Here is a 27,622-nt window from a genome sequence, read left to right on the forward strand (position 1 = left end):
AATGAGAGAAATTACTTATTATTGAAGTACTATTGTATTCATATTGCATTACACTGGTCTATTGTGATAGATGGAACCTGTACCTATGAATTCAGATTAAATATTAATACATTTATCAGATTTTATCATCAAATGTGAAATCAATATTTCCACAAATAATTTAGTATACTCCAACTGTGACGGACTTGTAAAATGCAGTATTTATTTCGATAAATGACACAGGAGTATGTCAGGAGGATATTTACGTTGTTTATATTTAGTTTTTTGTTGTTGTTGTTGTTGTTGTCGTCTTTGATATGACTGATATCAATTGATATACCCTAGTTGATTTGCTAGTTGTTGTCAGGTCCAGGGGATAGGACAAATACATCATGGATACGTCATTTTATACATATAATCAATACGATGCAAATTGAAATGTAAAAGAATAAAACATTTCATCGCTATAAAAAATGGCCTTCCTTCATGATACCGGATCACATTTGATTGTATCGATTGTCAATTATTAATACGGCAAAGATTCCATAAGGAGTGATCAATACCTAAATAAATACTATCACCGGGCGTAGGGATATATACTCCATTGTTACAATACATGTATAGATATATTTTCTTTCTAAAGGCCTTTACACTGTCGCCCCGTGTCCAAGTAAAAAGAGTGTAAAACAACACGTCATATACCGTAATCATTCCCATGTTCAGTCTGTGGCTATAGAAGGGAGCAGAGATCCGTCAGTGTACAGAGTTCGAGCACGTCGAGGGAATACAACATTATTTATTGGAAATAGATGTACGGACAAATACTCTGTTAAACTTCCATCTTCCAGATATAACTGTGATGGAGCGGTGTATGTTTCCGAGTTATTTGGTTTTCAGTTTGCTCATAGGTAAGTGATTAAATTACCTCCATGGATATATAGCAACCTATGTAAAGTATGAATTTGATAGGTTAATAATGATATTTTTGATTTTATATCTTGGGGAAAAACTATTTATCATTCATAAGCATATATCGAAATTGATTTTTCAAGAAAAGAAATTCCCAAAGAACAAAGCAAGTATAAAGTAAAATGGGCAGTTGTCGTCCAATTTGATTTTTTTAAAACCAATTGTGCTGGGATAATGTTGCCATACCTACCACACAAATGGTTTAACCAAAGAAAATATAAAATAAACATCATATATATATATAAACAATCCAATGGGGCGAAAGCGCTCACTAGTCAGTCCTTCTTGTTTTTATTTCTTATAGATTTCGTCCGTAAGGGTTTTTCTTCAAGTTTGTTATATATATACATATATACAATTAATTCGTTGGGTGATGTATTGGTAATATAATTGATTGAGCTGATATTACGCTTGTCCTATCCCTAACTAGTAAATTTCATCCGAGTACTCCAGTTTCCAACCACAGTTCTGCTTCCCTCGTTACTACCCTGGTATATACTTGTGATTTGTAAGCATTTGTATTTTTCCTTCTTCGTTTTGTTTTTAATTTCAGAAGTTTTGATAAATGAAAGAAAGTTTATTTTTAAATATCATTCACGTTCACATTGACCAACATGAAACATGTTATTGCTGCTTTATGTTATCTTATTTGTACGGTTCCTCATGTTTTTGTAGTTTTCGAGCGGCATACTATCCCGTGTGTGATAGCAAAAACTGTCCCGGACTATACTAACGGTTTTTTAGTCTAATGCTACCGATTTCCTCGTACAGTAACTCCGCAATCTTGGGTTGGCAACTCGGTCACGTAACTTACGGCACCCCACTTCACTTCAATCGATTAAAAAGCACATTTATTCCAACTAATATGTTACAAATTATACACAACCATATTTCCGAAATACAGTCGAGTATAATTGGTAACATGTTATTTGGAATAAATGTGCTTTTTAATCGATTAAAGTGAAGTGGTTTCCATTGGTCACGGGACCGAGTTCCCAACTTCAGATTGCGGAGTTACTGTACGAGGAAATCGGTAGCTTTAGACTAATGTTAACGTGAACGACAATTTAGAAACAAATTTTCTTTCATTCATCAAAACTTCTGAAATCAAAAATAAAGAAGGGAAAATATAAATGCTTATAAATCAGAATTATATACCAGTATTGAGTGAAAGTGAAATAGTGTGCTGAAGGGTACGTGACCGAGTTGCCAACCTTGACGACTATAGAATACTACAAAGACATATACAATGAAATCTTTATTAAAACAAAACTGCGTGCGCCTGTGTACTGACCAGTATGATGCTAATAATTGATACACGCAAAACTTAATGTTTTTACCATAACGCATGAATCAGTTACTTCGTAAAGTGCCTTCAATGACTTTTATAAAGCTGCCAATTGCATCTAAATATGTCGTCTGTTTTCTTGTGTTACACCGCCCGTTGGCTCGTTTTCAAAATTCAGTTTCCTAAAATTATGCCGCATTTCGCCCCGTATAATGCCGTCAATAGCCGCCAGATACGTCTTGTTTCGCTAGACAATTTGTGTTAAAATATTGTTGCGCTTTTTGTAATTTTTGTAATTTGTACGTAAAACATGCATTTCGAACGCGCGAATTCATGACAGCTAATACCGGTATGTTAAAAAGAAGACGATTTTGCTGAATATGGTGGATCAAACATTAGTACGTTTACAGTATTCTAGTCTATGAACTGCCAACCGCTTACCATGACGTTCATAATCATTGTGAGGTCAATGTTTCGTGCGAGCGATCACAGAATATGGCTGTTCAAATCGCTTTTCCTGATTTAACGATGCTAAATTCTTTATTCATTTTAGATGCAATATCTCTTGAGAATTCCTTATGAAATTCTCATCAAATGTAAATTCGTCCAACATTCAACATGAAGCGCTAGCGCGTTTCATTGAATTTGCCGCTGCCCAATTGACACTCTTTCTATCTTAATTGCCACCTGAATGCAGTTCAATGGGTTCAATACCGTCTCTTGCTCCCTATAAATCCGACAGTCATCCCGTATTGGTATCACCACCTGTCTCAAAAAACGTCTTGATGCCTACGCGTATTACGTTGCTCTGTGTTATAGGCATTGTGCATATATAGTGACATTAGCTGTCAAGTATAATACCACTTCATGTCTTGTATAATGCCATTTCTTGTCTTGTGTTATGCCAATTCTTTTCTTGTATAATGCCACTTCTTGTCCCGTATAATGCCCCTTCCTGCTTGTATTATGCCACATTTTGTCTTGTATAATACCACCTTTTGTCCCGTATAATGTCACTTTCTGTCTTGTATAATGCCACTTCTTGTCTTGTATAATGCCACTTCTTGTCTTGTATAATGCCATTTCTTGTCTTGTATAATGCCACTTCTTGTCCCGTATAATGCCCCTTCCTGCTTGTATTATGCCACTTTTTGTCTTGTATGATGCCATTTCTTGTCCCGTATAATGGCACTACTTGTCTTGTGTAATAGCACTTGTTGTCCCGTATAATGCTACTTCTTGTCTTGTATAATGCCACTTCTTGTACTGATATTGCCATTTTTAGTCTTGTATAATGCAACTTCTTGTCTTGCCACCTTTTGTCCTGTATAATGCAACTTCTTGTCTTGTATAATATCTCTTCTTGTCCCGTAAAATGCCACTTCTTGCACCATATAATGCCACTTCTATGCTGGCATAATGTCACTCCTTGCCTTGCATAATGCCATTTCTTGTCTTGATAATGTCACCTCTTTGTCTTGTATAATGTCACTTCTTGTCTTGTATAATGTCACCTTTTTGTCTTGTATAATGCCACTTCTTGGCTTATATAATGTCATCTCTTGTCTTGTATAATGCCACTTCTTGACTTATATAATGTCATCTCTTGTCTTGTATAATGCCACTTCTTGACTTATATAATGTCATCTCTTGTCTTGTATAATGCCGCTTCTTGTCCCGTATATTGTCACTTCTTTTCCCGTATAATGTCACTCCTTGCCTTGCATAAAGTCACTTCTTGTCTTGTATAATGCCACTTCTGGTCTTGTATATTGTCACTTCTTGTCTTGAATAATGTCACTTCTGGTCTTGTATAATGCCACTTCTTGTTCCGTATTATGACATTTCTTGTTCCGGATAATGTCACTTTTTGTCTTGTATAATGTCACTTCTTGTCACGTATAATGCGACCTTTTGTCCCGTATAATGCCACCTCTTGTCTTGTATAATGTCACTTCTTGTCGTGTGTAATGTCACTAATTTCCATAACTATTTTCACTTCTTTTCCCGTAAATGTAATTTTCTGTGGTGTTTAATGCCTCTATCTATTTCTTATAATTTCGCATGTTACACCTTACAGTGCCAGCATGCATTTTCTTCCGACAAGTACCATCACAAGTTTGAGAAACGTTTTTAACATTTTTATGAAGATGACCAATTTTGTTAAGCTTCATTTATTACCTTTTATGGATTTATCTGTTGTAATCTCTTTAGGTAGAAGTGTACAGTTAGACCGAAAGGGCCATAGGTGATATTTTTATTAAGCAGAAAGCCCCTGTTTTATTATATGCATACAAAATTAAAAAATATATATGTCCTAAAATTGGTGAATTCAATCTAGACAATTATATGTAGGCTTCACATTGCATAATGTGCGTCTAAGATGGAAAAAACTGTAGCAGCAGAAATTCATAACCGCGGTGCGAGGTTAATGTTGCTCAAATGTTTAATGTTATACCTATGTCGAAATAGGCTCAGTTCCGCTATCACGGCAGTGATGCTTGGTTTTAAACGGTGTTCAAGGATAAAAAAATCTCCTAAAGAGGTGTAATTTTTGGTTAAAACCCCATTCTATTTTTTTCCAAAAATAAAAAACGATTTTGGTCACCATGTTTTTTACAGGCTCACAAAACCACAAAAAATGAACTCTGCACTTTATTTTGATGGTTTATTAAATCTACTGTACGCTGCCACCTTAATAGTAACATTAATATTATGAACATTCGTACTTCTTTATGAATTTATAGATACTTCAGCGCTGATGATTGGTATTGTTTCCCTACTAAAATAGGAACAGACAATCTATTATGTTTCCTCAATCACCAAAATTACATACTTTACGCCATTATCATTACTGAAAAGTCTGGGCTTTTCATTTTACTGCAAGATAAATATTTATCAAAAATAATTAATTGCGTCCCGACCAAAATTCATGGAAATATGTCCTATATGGAATGCAGTACGGATTGCGTATGTATCAAAAGCAAAATATATTATTTTATTTGTACATTTATAGTATTGTGTTAACTAGACATAAAAATATATGGTTCAACAACAATTGGTGTTGAAATGACGAGTATTGTTTATGCTCTGTCGGCGGTAAAACATCTTTAGTCGAAATCGGAATAAAAATGTGAATTAAAAAAGTAACAGAAATTGGAGCAATTTCATTTCATTTTTTTCTGAAATTCCATATTCACATAATATAAGTGCAAAATATATTTTTGAAATACATGTAATGTAGCGCTGTCAATGTCAAAAGCAACACGTGAATGTTGGTTTCATAATCTCGGAATACTTGGTATAATAACAAATATTGATTTCCGAATATATATATTTACCATTGAAACTAATCGCATGAACGGAAACGTGACTTGGAAATGAATAAGACTTATTGCCATAACAACTTCTCGCCTTTGATAATCTACTAGTGTCATGGACATGCGCTATAGCGATCTTGACGGTGAACAATGGCTTTTTATTTAACCTCATATGTCCGCAGTGTTTAACTGTAAAACAATCATGCATAACAAATCATTGTTTGGTAATGACTTCCGCAAATATCTCCACTAGAAATTCAACAGTTTTTATTGATCGACATACAGCTTATTGTATTTTCATCAATACGGGGGCGTATTTGATGGGACGACAGTATTGTTAGATAATTCTTTGAAGTTCATATAAGTGAATATAGGGCAATGTACCAATCTGGGATTATAAGCGGAACTAGAACATTACTACGAGTAAATTGACATTAGGATAAAATGTTCCTTTTTTTCTATAGCAGTAATCTACAAAGGTCAACAACTCTCGGGTAGTAAACTACAATTTATAAAAAAATAAAGTAAGGGTTACTACGCGTCAAACCGTCATACAGGTTACTGCTCATATGTCAAATATATTATTATGTGTTAGGTGAATCACGCTGAACACGTATCCATGGTGAAAACGGCGGTGTTCATCGACCGCCAAGGCTCCTTTACAAATAGAATTATCATGTTTGTAATATGTATATGAAACGAAGTATGTCTATATATATCCTAGTATCTTCCTTAGTTCCAATAAATTTGTTATTATTGCGCTTTCAATACATTCACTGTAGAAATTAGCGTTAAAATGAAATTGTCGACGATCGTTGTTACGTCCAATTAGGTTTGACAATTCAATACCTTCGATATACAATATGTACGAATTTTTCGATTTAAAAAGAAAATATAACAAACAGAACATTTAAGAATTACAAATCTAGCAGTTTCTCTGGCTTTCACGAACTCGAAATAACAGTGTACAATTCAATTACATTTTAACACGGTTATTGATATGTTATTGCTTCTATTTTCTATGATATAAAACAATCAAAGAAATACAATGTGCAATTGTATAACATTAAGCTATTGTTTCATCTTTTTTAGGCTCGAGTCAAAGCTCTGCTGGTTTCGTTTCTGCCATAAAAAATATGTTGGTATTTGATTTCAGATGAAAAGATTGTCATTTACTTGTAAACATAAAAAAAATTCAAATGCAATTTTCATAGTTTTAAAACCCACGAGAATTTGTCAAATTACTACAAAAGAACTAATTTTCGTGGCGACTTATTTCTTTCGTAGGGATTTATGTTCACGAATTAAAGTCATTTACGTTTACTGTAAGGAGACATGTTCGCAAAGATGAATTTTCGCGATTTCACCGCCGGCGAAATACGCAAAATGTTTGAACACGAAAATAAGTGTATTTACGGTAAATAATTTATACAGGAGAGTTATCGCCCCTGAACCAAGGTGACGGGTTTTTTCTCTACACTCAAATGTATCGGGTATTTTATTGAAAAATACTACGAAAAGTGCTACTTTTCTTGATATAGGCAGACTACAAGCTGTAGTTCATTTTTCAGAAAGTAGATTTCTGAAAAATAAGTGGTGAACAATTCCAGTTTTAAAGAAATTGGAAAATATCGCTGGAATTTTCTCAGACAATGGACAATATGGCGGGAAGTGAGTTAAACGAAAGAACTTTTGCCAATGTTGTTGTTTCTGAACCAGAAACCATTATACCGGAAGGATATGGGTCAGCAAAGCCAATTTTCATCATGGAAAGAGAAATCTTTGGATTGACGCAACCCCAACGCAAGGACTGGCTAACGCACCAGGAACTTTACAAATCTATCGGAGAGAAGATTGAGGCAAACCACATATGTGGCCTACAACGAACAGGGAAAATGTGGAGGGTGTACGTGGACAATATCATGGATCGGACAAAGCTGCTGACTACAGGTATTGTAATTCGTAAAAAGCTAGTCCAATTGCTTGCCACCAACCCCAGACGCCCTGATAACAATCCAGAGAACACAAGCAGAATTCGTGTCTCAAATGTACCCCTTTCAGCCGATGATGGGCAAATCAAGAGAGCTCTTACCATGTACAAGTGTGTAATAAAATCGATGTACAGAGAAAAACTGAGAGTCGATAACAAACTTACGAATTGTGACACAGGGGATAGAATTGTAATAACAGACAAACTTAACACCCCCCTCCCAAGAAATATGAAAATCGGCAGATACAACGCAACGGTTTTCCATGCTGAACAGCCGAAATCAGATACACGCCAAACGATATCTGATCCTAATAATTTGAACTGTAAGAAGTGTTTACAAACTGGCCATGTGACGAGAGACTGTACCAATTCATGGGTTTGTCGGGAATGCAATATGCCAGGGCATCGAATGATAGACTGTCCTTCCCTTCTTCAGACCACAAATTCAAACGCATTCTCTGGAAACTATGAAGAAGTAAAACCGTCTCCCCCGGGGGAAAGCGGATCGCGACAAGAGCATACAGAAACTGATCGTGAAGGATCAGTAACTGATCATGATCATGATGAAGACTCAAGTACATGTACGTGTACAGATGGTAACAGAGACAGTGACTCATCCGATGATGATGCGATAAAGACGGATGTGACTCCCTCGCGCGCGAGTTCCAAAAAGAAGCGTACAAAGAGAAAAGCAAAACGGTCCAAAGGGAAAGTCAATCGCTTTTCTCTTGAAGAATTTATGATCTTGAGTAAAGACACTCCAAAAAACTCCAATACCAATAAGAAACAAGAGGGTAGAACACCACCCACTCCACTGGATGGTTCCCCTAAGAAAAAAACAAAATTGCAGGTGCATGTGCAGGTACACAGGGACAATGAAAATGGTACAAAGCACTCACCCAAGTAATTGTTTTCAAACAATGTCAGTGTCTAAATCAATTAGTGAAAAAAGTTCAATAACAAATAAAACTTGTATTAAACAAGAATTTATTGTTAAACGAACAACAGAGATACATGCATACAGAAGAATGTATGTGAATGTATTCAAACAAAATTAAAAATGAAAAACAAACATGATGTGTTCTACTTACATTAAAGTTATAATTCACGTATACTTATTACAAATACTTTTAGTATGTAATGACCTACGCAAATGTACAATATATGTAGGTACATGTACATGTGAATACATATGTTATATTCACAATATTATTAAGATCAAAGAAACAATAAATTCATTTTTTCTCATATGCATATATATGTGTAATATGAAAAAATATAGTGAAATCAAAGAAAAAAGAAATAATATTCATTATGACTTATTCAATTTTAAATGCATATTCAGGTTTTTGTTTTGTATAAGCTTGATGTGCACCACAGGATGCATATATGCATGTTTGAGTAAAGCATATAAATGCATTTATATAAGTATATATGCTATCTGTATAATAATAACACAAAAACTTATTATCAATATAATACTATGTATATTAAATTGTAAAAAATCAATACGCATGCATGCTGTAAAACTATATTCTTACATGCAATGTTTAGAAGTGTACATTTACAAAAACATGCATGGATGTGAAAATACAAGTGTACCTTTGAGTTCTGAATTGATAGTACAAAATGTATATCCAAAAATGTATAGCGCAAAAAAAAAAAAAAAAAAAAAAAAATTCAGAATCACAAGTACTAGTATGGTTGAAAGTATGTATACTATACTTTTTTGCTTAATAAAAACATATTGTTATGATCAAAGTAAGTTACACCAAATCATCAAAACAGGTATGAATGCACAAACTGTTTATGAATTTTGGCATGTACAATCAATACTACATCATATGCAAAAATTCAGAATCCTATATGTAAAGGATATGTTTAGGTATACATATGTATATGTAAAGAGAATGTATGCCTATATAAAAACATGTAGATCCTCAATGAAAATATTTTTCCAATACAACATATACATGTACTTAATAAAAAATGAAACGTATGTGTATCAGTACAAGTATGAGTCTGTAAACTGTGTGTATGAGAGTGTAACTGTTGTATGTGAGACACATATTAAGAAAGAGAGTTTAAAAGATATCAGGTATAAAAATGAAGTTGAAAATATTATTGGCATGCATATCTACATGTATATAAGTAATATGTATGTAAAATATACAGAATGTATAAAGTTGTATATGAACATGTATAATCATTGGTATAGGTCACAAAAACAAAATTCATGTAAACATTTATCACACTCATATGACTGTACACAAACAACATCAATAGTATACATATTGAAAACAAAAATAACAATTATAAATCAAACAAACAAATAATATTATGGATAGCATAAAAAATCTACATTTTATCTCCTTGAATGCACAGGGTTTGAGAGATGGTTCAAAAAGACAACGGTTAATACAATACATAAAGCAACAAAAATGTGACCTGGTTTTTCTACAAGAAACTCACTATACACAAGAGTTATTTCCCTTGCTAGAACAAGAGTATGAAGGACAAATCTATCATAACATTTGGACAAGTGATAGCAGGGGTGTTTCAATATATATTAATAAAAATGTACAATATACTTTAATAGACCAATACAAGTCTGACGATGGGAGAATTTTAATGTTAGTCTTAAAAATAAATAATAATATATACTCCGTAACAAATATTTATGCACCAAATGATCCGGTTAAGCGAAATACATTTTTTAAAAAATTAAAAGAAAACATGAATAAAATAAGTGTAGGTATAAATATAATAGGGGGTGATTTTAATGAAACCCTGAAGCCAATCGACAGAAAATCAAGGAATGCCAAAATTAGAAAACCTGTTTTCGGTTTAACAGATTTAATGAAATTTTTTAAACTTATTGATATCTGGCGTGAAAAAAAACTCAAAGATTATGCAATTTAGTTGGAGACGAAAAAATGGAAGGGAAGCAAGCAGATTAGACTACTGGCTGATAACAAAAGATTTCATAAATAGGATAAAGTCATGTGACATAAGGCCAGCACAGATACGATCAACTGACCATATGGCTGTATCACTTAAACTAATAAATGTAGGCGAAAATCGGGGAAAGGGAAATTGGAAAATGAATAACAGTGTACTTACAGATAATAATTACAATAAAAAAATAAAAAATGTTATTAAAATAGCAGAAAGAGAATGCCAAAGGGGTAACCTAAATAAAAGACAAACATGGGACTATATTAAAGTTCTAATAAGGGAAGCTACAATAAATTTCTGTAAAAAACAAAGTAAACAAAGAAAAGATGATGTTACATATCTAGAAGAAAAACTTACAAAGCTTTATGAAATAAATGAAAATGCACCAGATAAAATTAATGATGAACAGATTAAACAATTAGAAAAGGAAATAGAAGCATATTATGACCATAAAGCACAAGGAGAAAAAATAAGATCTAGATGTCAATACATAACTAAGGGGGAGAGAACAAATAAATACTTTTTGGGCTTAGAAAAACAAAGACAGGCCAAAAAAGTCATACATAAAGTTCGAGATAAAGATAATAACTTAGTAACTGATGAAAACAAAATTCTTGATGTCATACGCCTGTTTTATGAAGACTTATACACAAGTAAAAATCCCAAAAAAGAATCCATAAAGAGGTATCTGGAAAATACAAATATTCAACGTACACTAAATGAAGCTGAAAAAGTCCAGTGTGATGGAGTCCTAACAAAAATTGAATGTACAATTGCTATTAAAAATATGAAAAAAAATAAAAGCCCTGGTCTGGATGGCCTTACTGTAGAATTCTATGAGCACTTCTGGAGTATTATAGGAGATCTAGTAATAGATGCACTAAATGAAGCATATCGTGATGGTGAAATGTCAGAGTCACAGAAAATAGGCCTACTCTCTTTAATTTACAAAAAAGGAGATGAAACTTCTTTACAAAATTGGAGGCCAATCACTTTACTTAATATAGATTATAAGATTGCAGCATATGTGCTAGCACAAAGATTGAAAAAAATTATGCCAAGCATTATACACTCTGATCAAAATGGATACATCAAAAACAGATTTATTGGGTTTAATATAAGGCAAATACAAGATATAATAGATTATGCAGAAAAATTTGAAACAGATAGTGCAGTCATATTTTTGGATTTTAAAAAAGCTTTTGATACCATCGAATGGGATTTTATGCTTAATGCGCTAAAATATTTTGGTTTTGGAGAATCTTTCATATCCTGGGTTCGCACACTGTATTACGATATATATGGGTGTATTTCAAACAACAACTTCATATCAGATTCATACAAAATATCTCGAGGAATAAGACAAGGTTGTCCCATTAAGTTGTTTGATTTTTGTAATATCAGTTGAAATAATGGCAATTAAAATAAGAAATAACAACAACATTAAAGGAGTTACAATTAAAGGAAAAACAATGAAAATTTCACAGTTGGCAGATGATACAACACTGTTTTTAAAATCAAATGATATAAAAAATGCAATAAAAGAAATTGAATACTTTGGTATGCATTCTGGACTTGAGTTGAATAAAGAAAAATCTGAAGGTCTTTGGTTAGGCAAAAACAAAAATAAAAAAGATGTATATGGGATAAAGATGACACGAGATAATATAAAGTCTCTTGGCGTGATATTTGGTACTAAAAAAAGAGAAGTGGAACAGATTAACTGGGAAAAAAACATTAACTCTATTAATTACCTGATAAAAAACATGGAAAAAAAGAAAACTCACATTAATTGGAAAAACAACTATAATAAATGCATTGATAATACCGAAAATAACATTCCTAGCAACAGTGCAGCATGTAACGACTGAACAGGTTAAGGCTTTAGAAAAAATTATATATGGATATCTATGGGATGATAAACCAGATAAAATAAAAAGAAAAGTAATGATAAATGAATTAGATGAAGGAGGTTTGAAAATAAGAGATATTGAAACACACATTGAAATGTTAAGAATAACATGGGTAAACAGGTTTTTTGATACAACAAATCAATCTTCAAACTGGACAGTTATACCAAAATTTCATTTTGACAAATTTGGAAAGAAATTATTAATCTTCAGAATGCGAATACAATCTCTAAGAATGGTACAAAACATAGAAGAAATTCCATCCTTTTACAAAAATATTCTTGACTCGTGGGTAAAATTTAAGAATATAAATACAAATAATATACAAGTACCTACAAGTATTCAAAATGAAATAATATGGGGTAATGCCAACATCACATGCGGGGGTAAATCTATTATATTTAAACACTGGATAGACAGTGGTATAATAACAATAAAAGACTTATGTGATGAAGCTGGAAAACTAAATGATGCCACCATTTATTCAAAATTAATAAGTAAAGCTAATTGGATTGCTGAACTCATGAAAATAAAAAAATCTATACCAAAATCATGGGTTGAGAAATTGGAACTAGAAACAGTGGAAGTAAATAAAGATGAAATTGCAATGTTAAATGGGTATACTAATAAATTTATATATAACACCTTAATTAAATCTAAAAAAGAAAACCCAAGTCTGATAGAAAAGTGGAAAAATCAATTCCATGCTGGGAATAAAGATTTCCATGAAAATTTTAAATTCATCTTCAAAAACTTGCATGATAATGCATTGAAAATCTTCAAATGGAAATTGATTCATAATATTATTCCAACTAGAAAAAATCTGAAGAGATGGAGGATAGAAAATTCAGACTTGTGTCCATATTGTAATAAGATTGATGATAACTTACATTTTTTCATCGAGTGCGCCCATGTAGAAACATTTTGGAATACCCTAACAATCAATATGCATAAATTAGGAATAATTATAAATATTAGAAAATTAAAATATTTGGTTATTGGATACAAACCGGGAAACAAAAAAATGAAACAATTTAACTTTATGCTAGCATTAGCAGGGTACACCATATATAAATCTTTTTATGTCAGTGAAAAAAGACAAAAGAGTCTAGATATTTATAATATGTTTATGGCAGATCTAACCTTTTATACTAAATTTCTCAAACACCATCAACAATAAGTGTAAAAATTAAAAACAAATAAACATATTAGTTAATCACTAATTATGAAAAAAAAAATGACACACAATTTAAAAAAAAAAAATGTCCATGTCCTTTAGGGAAATCTATCTTCTGAAGTGTTCAGCAGCTTTGTTTTTGTTTTTTCTCTTCTTTTAACTATTCTTTCTTCAGATCCATGGAAAATTTCAAACAATGACTTTTAATAAAATCCACAATGTATAATATTCCTCTTTGGACACTGAAAAGTAATAATAACAACAAATCAGCATACAAAATATACAAAATACATTCTTTTTGGTATAGGCCTAGTACATAACAATTATAAGGTACCAGGTACATGTACATGACATTGGTGCATGCTACTTAATATACATGTATATACACAGGTATAAACAGAAGTACACAAAAACGTACTAAATTAATATTTGACATATACATCTCATTGATTATTTAGAAAAATAATTATATTATTTATCTAATTATCTACGTAGTTTGCATTAATTATTGTTATCTAAGATATGACGTATAATGTGCAACTATCATTGCTTTATCAATGACATAATCAGATGAAAATTGTTTAAACGCTGAAATAACTTGAATTCATACGTATACTGTATACAAAGAGACCTGGAAGTCTGTTGCATCCGTTATATGTTATGATCCTATTATAGTGTCGGTAAAGTATATTTTAGGCCGATTTTTGTTAGGCTTGAGACCGACACTGGAACTGAAATGAGTCGTTGTTTACACATTAGGCCTTCATTGTAAAAGTTTTACACGGCAATGCAAACGTACTTCCCAGGTCCCTGTGATAGTATGGATTCAGCAACAGCAATTAAAAATGTAAAAAAAATGTGTACTTACCAAAAATAGCAGTATTGTAAAGAGACTAAACACGTGTGACCATCCAAACACTGATAATATTTCCACGTGTATTATCGGCCACGTGTGGGAGATGTACGCCCACGTGAAAATATGAACTTCCGGTTAGTCTATTATCTCCCTTACATTTAAGGTTACATAATACCATTTATGAACGTAAGGTATGTGCGTGATTGAAAGTGCGAACGACGAATAAGTCTCCTCCTGTGAGAGGACAGATGTGTATTTTGTTGTTATGCTTATTATAAATAAACATTTATTTTGAAAAAAAAAAAAAAATAATTTATACAGATTCTACTGTTTTTTTTTTTTTTTTTTTTTTTTTGTATTTATTCTATTATTTTGTTGTATTTATTTAGTTTTCTTATATCATTTTATTTATTTTATTTTATTTTTCATTTAAATGGCGATCCTTTTTAAAGGAGTCATAGGTCATTATAATGTCAATGTAGCCTATTTCAATTGACTTGAGGACGGCTGCACGCATAATTATCGACGATTTTAGTTCTGCACACGTTTTCTAACAGTCGATACGTAGGTATATACTTACAAAATAAATATTTAATGTAACCCATTACCGGTGTTAAAGGTAAGAAAATTTTACTATTTACCGACAAATATTTGTGTTGTAATAAAATTAGAATTGACACCATTATCGATCTTTGTTTCTGTATATATACGATAACTGTATTTTGATCAGCAATTTCTTCGCTGGTTTTTATTAAGGACTTAAGTACTCTAGATTTCAACAAGATTCTATAGCGCTGACATTCCAAAACACAAATTAAAAATCGAACACTTTTCCAAAGATACACAAGCTTCCCATAGGCTGGAATGTAGAAGCTTGAAAATACAGCGAAACCTCAAGAACAAATCGCTTGTTCATGAAGCAACGTCAATACGCGAGAATTTTTGTATAACAAAGAGAAAATATAAGAGACGTTTTTTGATAACTTTTAAATTGGGCATTTGGCAAAATAATAAAAAAGTAATATTCACATCTCTCAAGTTTCGTTAGAAATGTTTCCAGTTATTCTTCGTTTGAAATAAGATAACGATAAACGATAACGTGAATTGTTTGTGGGAACTTTGGTTTGAAGGTTTTAAATCGTATTTCCCCGATTGACATATTTGTGGTTAGTCGATGGAACCATGATCATAATAATGTAAAAAAAATATTTTGTTGTGGTATATTCGTAGTTTCATGGCAACAACGACAAAACGTTCTACACGACGGAAAATTCATGTACATGTACATTATGTTTATTTATCATAATATCGTATCTTAAATTGCTTCCTATTGATTAAATGTAAATATTGCTGAGATATTACCATATTTGTCTACAGTGTTAAGCCAGCTCAAGCAGTACTCTACCACTCAGCTCACCACTATGGTATTACATGAAGAGACAAAGTCCTGGGCAGATGCCAGACAGGTCTGCAGTCAGGGAGGTGGAAAGCTCTTGTCCATCCAGGACCATGAAAAGAGAGCTGACCTCATTTACATGGACTCGTTACCATCATGGAACCATAGAGTGTATGTATCATAATAAGGTCTCATTTTATAGTTATGGTGACCTATTGCGATAGTCTTTTGTCTGTCGTCGTCCGTCGTCCGTCGTGTGACGTCCGTTAACATTTCCTTGTGAACGTCATAACTTGAGTAAATATAGACCTAGCTTAATGAAACTTTCATGTAGATTAACAATTGGAAAGATTTCGGACGAGTTCGAAAATCAGCAGTAATTTACAGAGTTTTTGCCCTTGGCACTGATAATTATTATTGGACATTGTGAACGCGATAACTTTAATAAATATGAACAAAGCTTTATGAAAATTTGTACGAAAACTAACAATGGATAGATCTTGGACGAGTTCGAAAATTGACCTGATTCGATTTAACTTACGGAGTTATTGTCCTTTGCAATAGTAATCATTTAACCTTCTGAACATGATAACTTGGGTAAGTATGAACCAAGCGTAATGAAATTTTGTATATAGACTAACATTAGAAATATCTTAGGCGAGTTCGAAAATGAGCTTTAACCGACTATAGTTTACGGAGTTATTACCCTTTGCATTAATAATTATTATTTGACCTAGTCAATACGATATCTTGAATAAATATGCACTCAGCTTCATGACAATGTATTTAGACTAAAATTGGAATGATCTTGGACAAGTTCGAAAATCGACCTGATTAGATCGTTATTTACAGAGTTATTGCCCTCTGCAATTATAATAATTAAATCTTGTGAATATGATAACTTAAGTAAATATGCACTGAACTTAATGAAACTTTATATGAAGACTAACATTGGAAAGATCTCGAACAAGTTTGAAAATAAGCTTGATCAACTCTAACTTAATTACGGAGTTATTGCCCTTTGCAATACTAATTAATTATTGAACCTTGTGAACACGGTAATGTGAGTAACTACATTGTATGTACAAAGCTTAATGAAACTTTCTATGTAGATCGATTAGATGTGTGTTCCTGTTTTGTGAACAAAAGAATCTGTTGGCATACTTACAATGTCATAAATATAAATACATGAATACCAAGTGTTCTTTTGTTCTATAGCATACTTACTGCGTTCAATGATGAGATGTATAATACAATCAAACATGTTTATTAGTACCAGTAGAGGAAGAAGTAAAAAGACAAGGGGAATATTCAAAACGAAGTGGTCTTCAATGGTAAATTTGAACCACAAGATATGGGTTTTATTAAAATGATAATCTTGATACAGAGTTACCTACTCTGAAGAATTTGTAACATTCAAACGAAAACCATACAGAACCTAAATCAGGAACCTTAGCAAAATGACGTCATTAGGTGATGGCTAATGTAGTCTTACCGTTTGACCCAATACCGTTTGATGATTGAACAGGATATCAGATCTGGCAATGGGTTTTAAATTACTCAGTCGCTAAATGACAGGAACATGTTTTCGACTAGTTCGAGTACTTCCGCATTTTTAAATATTAAAACAGTTTTTAAGTAGGCTACATTTTGTATTGCATAGTTAATAACGATAAGTTTCTAACTTTCAATCTCTATGAAAACACACACATGTGTACAGCCGCAAATTATTGTGATAATACGAAGAAACAGCGGCACGGTAACTTTATGGCACTGTGGTACAATTACATTATTTGACCAGCTATGTTTTGTTTTAGTATGACGGCTGACCTTTGGTTCGGGCTCCACACAGACGTAGGGGCTTCATGTGATACGGTTCAATACCAATGGGATGACGGAGAACCCCTAGGGAGCTGGTCAGATTGGTACGTAGGATCGTACACAGAACCTAACTTGTGCACCGATGATCTATGCATAAGGATATCCCAATCCAAATGGAAGACCATCAGCTGCAGTAGACAGTATGGATTTGTCTGCGAGTATATTGGCGGTAAATATCACCCATACACTATCACAAGAAATAAATATTTGTGATCTTAATTTCATATGAGATTTTATTATATGAGTCAAAGAAGATTTTTTTTTTTATTTTTGCGAGCCTTGACGAATAGAGTTTCATAATGAACTTACATAACATAGAATACTTTTTATCACATAACTATAGCAACCCACTATCAAAGAATCTCATTGTTAAAATTTATTTCAGTTATGCCACCATTTTGTCACGACATCCTGGTATCCTGACATCACGTTATTATTTAGTGACATCAATTAATGACGTCACTTTGAATTTTCAGTCGATTAAGAGCTCTTCAGGTTATATTAAACTAGTGACATATTTAGAAATAGTACATGTACGAAGTCACTGGATATTAGGGAAATTTTGTGATAGATATATATATATATACAATCCTTCCCTAGCGCTTTTGCTTTAACGAAAGGCAGATTTTTTTGGTACTTAATTTTTTATAATTTGTTCTGTCACAAGGACATTCTATTTTTATATATTCTATACAATGTATATATATATATATATATATACATAAAAAAAACACAACTATAAAACAGTTTTTTCTCCCTAGCGCTTTCTCGGCTCATGCCGGTCTTCAGGGGTTTGAATTCTTTTATTTGTAAAACATGACGTCATAGTACAATGACGTCATAGTAAGATTACGTCATGACATGGTACATAAAGATATTGTGAATGGTTCTGGAAGAAAATAACAAAAACATGAGGACGAAATAAAAACTAATATGAAGTTCCTTTGTCCCGTTCTGAATTTAGCACAGGTTTCATAAGTTGAATGAAATACATTTCTTTATTTTCTCTTTTTAAAAGATCTGAATTGGACATTTGATATATTGGTAAAATAAAAAAAATTATCATTAGCACACATATGACAATGTTCGTTTACTGTTAAATATCTGAGATGGTCTGTTTTGGTTTGTTGTCGGTGTTATGTAACTCTCTTTCTCAATTCCATTCCTGTCTGACCAATATAAAAATCTGAGCATTTGCTACAAATAAGTGCGTATATGACATTTTTGGATGTACAATTCATATTAGTTTTAATTTTGAAATTAAAACCATTTTTGAATGTATAATTTTTACACTCTATAATAATATCACATGTTTTGCAACGCTTTTGCATACATTTAGTGACAGAAGTATCTTGCATTTTCGAATCAAATTTTGACGCACATAAAATACGTTTAAGGTTTTTAGGTTGACGCTTGCAATTTATTATTTTCTTGTTAGATAAAATCAATTTCATTCTGTCGCTATTTTTCATGTAATCTTCACAACCTTTTACAATTGGAAAAATATTGTAGTTGTTTGGATTAAAAGTACTGACAAAAGGTATTATATTGCTTTTGGATTCCACTTTATTCGATTTCCTTAAATGAATATGTCCTTCTTTTTTTTGCTCTTTCAATTCGATAATCTATAACTTCTTGCGGATAATGCTGTTTGCGCAGATAAAAAACTAAGTTCTCTAAGCGTTCAGCTAAAATAGTTTTTATCACTTACGATTGTGATTAGACGGGACGCTAAATTAAATGGGATATTTAGCTTTACATGCCTTGCATGATTTGAATAAAAATCAAGATAGTTATGCGAATCCGTCGGTTTACAATACAAGTCAGTAGTGATTTCACCATTTTACTATGTACAGATATATCCAAAAACGGTAGTTTTACTGTACTAGAATCCATTGTGTACTGTATATCAGGATGTAGCTTATTAAGTTCTTGAAATAATGTATTTACATCTTTATCTGATTGCCAGATTATAAAACAATCGTCTAAAAATCTGATGAAATTCCTTCTTAAATAATCAGCTTGTTCATTGTCTATTTTCCCGATGTTTGTGTAAAGCATTTCCTCTAGGTAACCAAGAACCAAAGTAGCATACGTAGGGGCAACCTTTGTCCCCATCGCTGTACCTTTACATTGCCGATAATATGAATTATCAAAATAAAACACATTTCTATTCAAAACTATTTTCAAAGCTTCCAAAATAAAGTTTTTACTTACTCGATTGTGAATTAAAGCAGGGTGTTTTTCTAGCCAAAAATTGACTGCTTTTAAACCAAGTTCGGTAGGAATGTTTGTATATAAACTAACCACATCAAACGAAATCTATTTGCTACCTGGTACAACCTTTTTTGGTAACCTTGTTAAAAAGTCAAAATCGTCTTTAACAAAACTCGGTACTGTAGGACAAAGTGGTTTTAAAATGATATCTAAAAAATGACTTAGACGTTGTGTAACGCTATTAGATCCACCGACTATAGGTCTGAATTTTAAGTCAGTTGGACAATGTATAGTAATATACTCAGAATTTTGTTCTTTTATAGCATTAGCAATTTGACTGCTTTTATGAATCTTTGGTAAACCATAAAAGTAACTAGTTTTAAATGAAAAATTTGTTAAGTAATCTATTTCCTCTTTAAGAAGTTCACCGCCTTCTCTGTTAACCAAGTTTACAATTTGTTTAAAAGTCATCTCATCCTGTTCAGAATTACATTCGTTATAAAATTCTTCGTTGGATAACATTTCCCTAATCTTTTTTAGCATAGTAGTCAGTATCCATGACAACAACAGCGCCACCCTTATCAACCTCCTTAATAATTATTGTCTTGTCTTGTGCTAAATTTTCTTGTGCTTTTCTTAGTTGATAAGACAAATTACTTTTTCTATTTTGTATAGGAAGCGGATGTTTCTTTAGTCTAGATATGGTTTCTTCTAAAACAATATCGTCACATTTAGGTGGATTATAAGTAGACTTATTTCTCACAAGTGGTAAATTTTCTGTGGACTGATCGTAATTGTCAGAAAAATATTTTTCTTCCAATCTAAGTTGTCTACAAAATCGCAAAACATCGCATTCTAATTTCTTTCTTATCTGATTTTGGAGTAGGACAAAATTTGAGACCTTTTTTAAGCAAATTAATTTCATGTTCCGTTAAACTGCGCGATGACAAATTGATAACTTTTGGTAGTACCTGTTCAGTCAATGAGTCCTGGTTTTTCCCCCGCCTTTCATTTGATGATGGCGCTTTTCTAAAAAAGAACGTCGCGAAATTCTACCAATATATGTCGTACCATCTGTTGTAACCGGAAGCGACAATGGCGGTGACTTCTCCATTTTTTTCCTTGGTCGAAGGATTCTTTTAGATGCTGGTGTAGTACATGTATTCTTTGCCGGTGCTTGGTGTTTTGTTAATCTGGTATTGTTAAGTTGCTTAAGCCTTGGAGATGGTGATTTAACAGCATCGGAATAAAAAAGTGGACTTTCCGGTTCTGCTGTTGTCTCTAGTTTATCTTTTGCAGTCATTCTACGTAGTTTCTGATCCTTTTGTTGTTGTTGACGCGAAGGTGTCGTTTCTTTGCTCGACACCAAATTAGTCCCGTAGTTGTCCACATATTCATTGTACCACTCTAAATACATTGTATTTAAAATAATATTAAAATAATATTACTAATTACATTTTAAAATATCATTTTAAATAAGTCTTTCGATTCTTTGCTTTCCATTGTTAGTTATATAGTCAGAGACTGACCCCCTATAAAGGTATAGAGGGTCAGTAAGTTTTATAGGGGACTTATTTAAAATGATATTTTAAAATGTAATTAGTAATATATATATATATATATATATATATATATATATATATATATATATAATATGATTTATGTTGGGGTTTTTTTCACTAGAGGTAAATAATCATACATTTATCTAACATCCATAAAATTAATGAAATGAAAGTTAGCGGTAAGTCATTAATATGATGTCAGACATCATTCAGGCTTAAAACCCTCCATTCTTCGGTAACATTTTTCTTCACACAAATAGATATGACGTTTGTTAACGCCAATTTTTTTTTAGATAAATAATTGTTCTTTCTGTCACAATAAAGATTTCGATTTTGCGTATTGATTTTGAAAAATGTACCCCTTGAAAATCAATGGAACCGTACGTTTTAACATATCTTATTTTCTCAAGTAGTCTAAATATATAAAAGTAATGTCACTTTTTTCATTTTGTTTTCAATCTTCGTGACAATTGTCAAACAAATATTCTATACTACTTGACTACAAACTACCTGATGAAATACAGGCATATAGGGTCAGTAAGACGTATAGGAGGCTCGGGCTACGCCTTCGCCCCCTATAAAACTTACCGACCCTCTATACCTTTATAGGGGGTCAGTCTCTGACTATATAACTAACAATGGAAAGCAAAGAATCGAAAGACTTATTTAAAATGAAAACAAAATATGTATACTTGTATATTTTTCAGGTACGTGTGGCTTTGAGACTATGAGTAACAAAGCTTTCGTGAGGGGGCCAGAAAGCGGAAATGAACTGGATCTTAATAACATTTTCATAAGGATGCAATCAAGCAACAACTTGGCTTCCTGTCTGGAGGCGTGTCAAACCTCCACCATTGGGGAGTTAGAATGCTGGTTTGTCGTAACCAACAGCACTAATTCCGACGTCTGCCATCTACTCTACACCACAGACAAATATCTGGCAGATAAAGCAGATAATACAACTATTACATCGGATGCAATCATCCGTACTAAACGCTGTGGCAATGGTAAATTGCGAATAATCGACGTAAAAAGTCTCCACTAAGATTCAATTAATTGAATATTACGATTAAATAGACGTTTAAATGTGAAAACGCGATAGTTATGGCCGTGAAAATTAATTGTTTTATTAATAGTATCCAAAAATCAATATTGTAGGTAATATTAACCCAATACGTGATCTTCTTTATGTTACATAATTGTATGTAAATCGATTATTTTCTCGGTTACAAAGTTGGGACATGTAAGTATACATGAGTAAATATTTGCTTCACAAATACTAACGTCACCTAGATTATAAGGATTGCCTTTTCTTTTCAAATAATAAGGTTATGGAAGAATAACAATATGTGACCGGTCGATTTCAGATAATTGAAAAAAGTAAACAGATTACCTCTTACATACATAATGTACGTGTCTGTGGAAGTATTTACAGATGCATAATTATCAGTCTCAAAATACGTATTTAAAACAAACTTTGACAGTCACACGTTATGCTTTTGAAAGAACAAAGATTGAATTATGTCAACGTCTGTCAATGTTTATCGATGATTTACGTATATATATTCATTTTGAATTTAAGAAACGTTTTTTTTTTGTGTGTGTGTGTGTGTGTGTGTGTGTGTGTGTGTGTGTGTGTGTGTGTGTGTGTGTGTGTGTGTGTGTGTGTGTGTGTGTGTGTGTGTGTGTGTGTGTGTGTGTGTGTGTGTGTGTGTGTGTGTGTGTGTGAGTGTGTGTGTGTGTGTGTGTGTGTGTGAGTTATAATTACATGTACTTAGCTTATATAATTAACACAGCGTGTCAGTGTCCAGAAGTCATTCCTAGTCAGCCATCATTAATTGCTATAAATACGTTTATCAACCGTAGACAGTTAGATAGTTATTGGTTATTCAAACGTCGTGATCTCTTTTGACGGATGCTTCGATATTAAATATCAAATTTGTGTTGTTTATTAATTTATTCTAATTACTATTGAAGCGTTGAGATATATTCAGCCTTAGTCTTCAGGATGTTAAATATAGTCAAATTTATGTTAATCTATTGAAATTACTTGTGCACGTAGCATACAGTTTGCGGGTACATATGTACTCGACTCCGTTCCGGCTCGGGCGACTGCTCTGCGATCGGGACTCATTTGACGTAATTCCGTCTGGTGTCGTTATTCCTGTCGAGTATCACTCGATCGATTAATTGTTGGTTTTTATAGTCAAGATTTTGGTTACAATCTCTATTCGAGACATTGTCCTTCCTCCTTTATCAACACAATTATGTGATCTTATTTAAACTAGCTGTTCAATACGCTTGGCCTGGAAATCCACTTTCCGGCTCCGAGCTCAAGACTTGTTCCCCTTTAAATATCAATAAGATTGCTATGGAAGAATTTCATTGGATTTTCTGGAACCATCGACAGCTGAAGGTAATTTAAGATAACAGGTCTGGAAATCCACTTTCCGTCTAGGAGCTCAAGGCTGGAATATTCTATGTGAAGCACTGCGTTTGTAGCCACCTTTCAAAAGTCGTGTTCCAGCATAGCATTCAACTCTATGAGACTGTATACAGCTGATTTTGTAGCGAAATGTGTCATTTGGCCTCAAATCCCAATTTCCGGCTTCAAGCTCAAACCCTATTTCTCTCTCAATCTGAATAAGATTGCTATGGGAAAGTATATGTGGACCCCTTTGGCCACCTTCAAAGGTCGAGCATCAGCATGGCTTACCACTCAACGAGACCTATATGTTTGACTATATAATATATAAGATATAAGGCTAGTAATGGTTGTAATTATGGGTTTATCGGGTGTGGTTAAGCCACTCGCGTTTAACCTAGCCGGACGGGGTTCGATCCCCGGCACGGACGTGAAAAGGACAGGGGTCACCTACCCGATCATGTGTTTTTTCTCCTGGCACTCCGGTTTCCTCCCACTCTAAAACCCATGCGCGCTTTCATCCGGGACACCAAAAGTAATTTGTATAAGTTGAATAACTTGTTTCGCAATCGATGTAAAATAAATAAAGTTTATATTCTTAATGCTTGCCAGGTTTTCAAGATAACAAAACAATAAAAAAAAGAATTATGTAATTGTTAAAAATGATTAATAAATCGACATTAACTTGTAACTAAATTTGAGCGCAACCGAAGATTTTATATCCGAACACAAATTTAAATTATCGGGAGTCAAATTCTTAGATGATTTATAAACATGATATTCTGAATAAGAATACCTGCCTTACTTTACCTTGTTTCAATATCATCACACTCCAGATCTGCTCTACATTTACTGATTACAGCATCTTTTGTATATACAGTAGTCTCCCCACATATTTGCCAACCCCTTTCAAGTACAAAGTACATAAGTTCCCCCCCCCCCTCCATCCCCCCACAACCTATCGCCACATGGCTCAGTTTCTTGCCTGAGGTATCATTGATACCAATATGGTTCCACCTCACATCCTGTCTGTCTATCACTTCGACTACTTTTTCTACATAATTGTGTAGTCTTGTGAATGATGAAACATAGCCTAACATGTTGTTCGTGGAAGTAATTCTGCAAAAAGTACAGAAAACACATTGATCAGTATTTTACTTAAACACAAAACAAAAATGTTCTCCAATTATTTTGAGGAAACGTCTCATACTTCTAAAGACAAGGTACATACCCATGTATAAAGAGGTGGATAGAAAATCCCATGTGTCGGAAACCAATCCGAAACAATAAAATCTATTAAATATTTATTGCCTGAAAAGCTTGTGATTCTGTTAAAGATCTTCAAATACCAAGGATAAGTAAATAAATCACCGTCAACCTGAATGCTTTCATTTTTAATGATAGCATAATATTGTAATGTTTAAGTATAAGAACACAATATCATTAAAAAGAAATAAACACAATTTTATTTTCTTCTACTCGAAAGTATTAATGTGGCTAAATCTAATATATTTATTTTCAGTTGCCGTTAATGGTGAAACATCGACAACATCACCGCCAGTCACAACAACATCCTGCGTTTCCTTGACGACAACAACAATACCGGTTACAACAACGGCAGCAGAAACAACAACACAGACAGAAACTACTTCAACCGTTCAACAAACGACAACAACGGTTGTGCCAACAACGGCTGTCACAGCCCAAACAACAGAAGGGGTGAAATGTTTAAAATACAGCAATCAAACAATTTCATATACTGACAGCGAGCTTCAGGAACAGCTGCAACACCTTAGGGACGAACTTACTGTAATTAAGAACAGTACCAATAAACACCTCAGAACACTGATTAGTGTATACGATGGTCGCGCCAGTGCCACAAATATTGGGGTGGTCGGTAGTATCCTGCTCGGAGCCATTCCTTTGCTATTCTTTATAGGAGACTTACCCGTTTTATATAGACACATCAGAGGACGGTGGGAGGAGGAGGACGATGAAGAAGAGAACGACGAATGTGACATTGTTCTAGGGGACGGATAACCGCGTAAGAAGAGAAATGACCAGAATTCAAAATTCCATGCTTCTTTAAAATATGTATTCCCCGAGGAAACCACAACGATAAAGGTTGAAATTGAATAAGACTCACACTCAAAAGTTGGAGATGGGAATTTTCCTTATTAGGTCGTTTTCCATTCATGATTTGACTTTACCCTGAAAAGCGCATTACCCAAAGATTGGAAGACCTCTCAAGGAAGAATGATATTGAGCCCCAACCGTGGAAGATTTATCCGGAGAAAGATGAGTTTTCACCGCGAGAAGTCTTTATAATCATATATATCCATTTTGGTCATTAATGTCAAATACAAGAACACCTTGATTGATACTTATAATATGATGAATATGCCGTATCTCTGAGTACACAATAATAAACAATTTACGAAGTGTAGGCAGCGACTTTTTTTCAAGAAAGGAGGTGGACATCCATTTGTGTAGAAATTATAAACAACTTGCTCATTTAAAAGGCATTGAAAACTAAGCTACAATAAGCAAATGTGCAGACTGTGCACCGAAACACAATATCGTAAACAAAACAAAACTTGCTTCTGTACTTAAGTTGATTGTTTGTTTGTTTGATTGGTTGGTTTGTTTGTTTGGTTGGTTGATTGGTTGTTGTTTTTGTTTTTGTTTTTTGATGGGTTTTTTTTTTTTTTGGGGGGGGGGCAGTTTTATTTATTTATATATTTTTTTTACATTTTTTTCTTATCCATTTGTCGTTCTTTCTTTGTAGCGTCATGCTGTAGAGTTGCTCAATATATATGTTATAAAGACAAATGCTATAATTAGCATTGCAATATGTTTGTTTTTCATTAATAACTTGCATGCATTACAATAACGAATATATGTCATTCATGGTTATCTTTGACTTAAAAACTTCATCGACGTAGTTTCGTTTTTGTTATCTTATCTTTTTATTACGCTTTTTCAATTTAAATATACTAGGTTGATAACTTACGACAAATGTTTACATCATTTAGTGTCTTTACTTTATCTTTCTCCTTCTAAGCAATGGTTTGTTTCATGTGATGGTATGTTCTACATATGTTGGATATGGACTTTTCCTGCATTGAAACCATTCAGTAGAAAACTTGTATCCGCGTATGACAACGGACATTATCATGGGAGACAAAAATATATATCAAGTTTATGGTACACTTTATAATAAATTATGGCACAATTTGGCTTATCAATATGACATTGGCATGCACTTGCTCATCCAAATAATAAGCCGTAGCTCACGGATCACATATAAAAATGCATCTTTCTGGCTCTAAATTCTAGTTTATTATTGGTATATGTACATTGCGATGATGAAACGTTACCAATAAAATATAATAATGTTCTTTAAGCAAAGTTAAAACTAACACTATACATGTTTTATCATATTGTGTAAGTATTAGTTGGTGGATTAAACTGTACGGTATATTAACAGTCAGGGTAATTAAAGAATGACCTTCATCTAGTATGTAATTTATATGTTAGGAAACTGCGTTACATATCCATGTTGTGTCTCTCAGTAATAGTGAAAATGTTTTCCCATTTTTAGAACTATCTCACTGAATCATGGCGCCATTCTATGCAGAACGTGTGTGTCCTTTTCCGTACCACACCGTTTGTCCTCCATCTTAAGGTCATA

At 33.0% G+C, this 27,622-nt stretch overlaps 1 protein-coding gene across 1 annotated transcript; it reads left to right on the forward strand.

The window, feature by feature from the left end:
- Positions 1 to 658: 658 nt before the first annotated feature.
- Positions 659 to 27,266, forward strand: LOC138309515 (uncharacterized). Its single transcript, XM_069250739.1, has 5 exons — positions 659 to 887; positions 15,825 to 16,014; positions 17,661 to 17,893; positions 22,211 to 22,510; positions 25,451 to 27,266. Exons 1-5 carry the CDS (start codon positions 839 to 841, stop codon positions 25,966 to 25,968), a joined length of 1,290 nt encoding a protein of 429 aa, XP_069106840.1. The 5' UTR covers positions 659 to 838; the 3' UTR covers positions 25,969 to 27,266.
- The last annotated feature ends 356 nt before the right edge of the window (positions 27,267 to 27,622 follow it).

The sequence above is a fragment of the Argopecten irradians genome, chromosome 1, assembly GCF_041381155.1.
Source record: "Argopecten irradians isolate NY chromosome 1, Ai_NY, whole genome shotgun sequence".
Taxonomy (NCBI): Eukaryota; Metazoa; Mollusca; class Bivalvia; order Pectinida; family Pectinidae; genus Argopecten; species Argopecten irradians.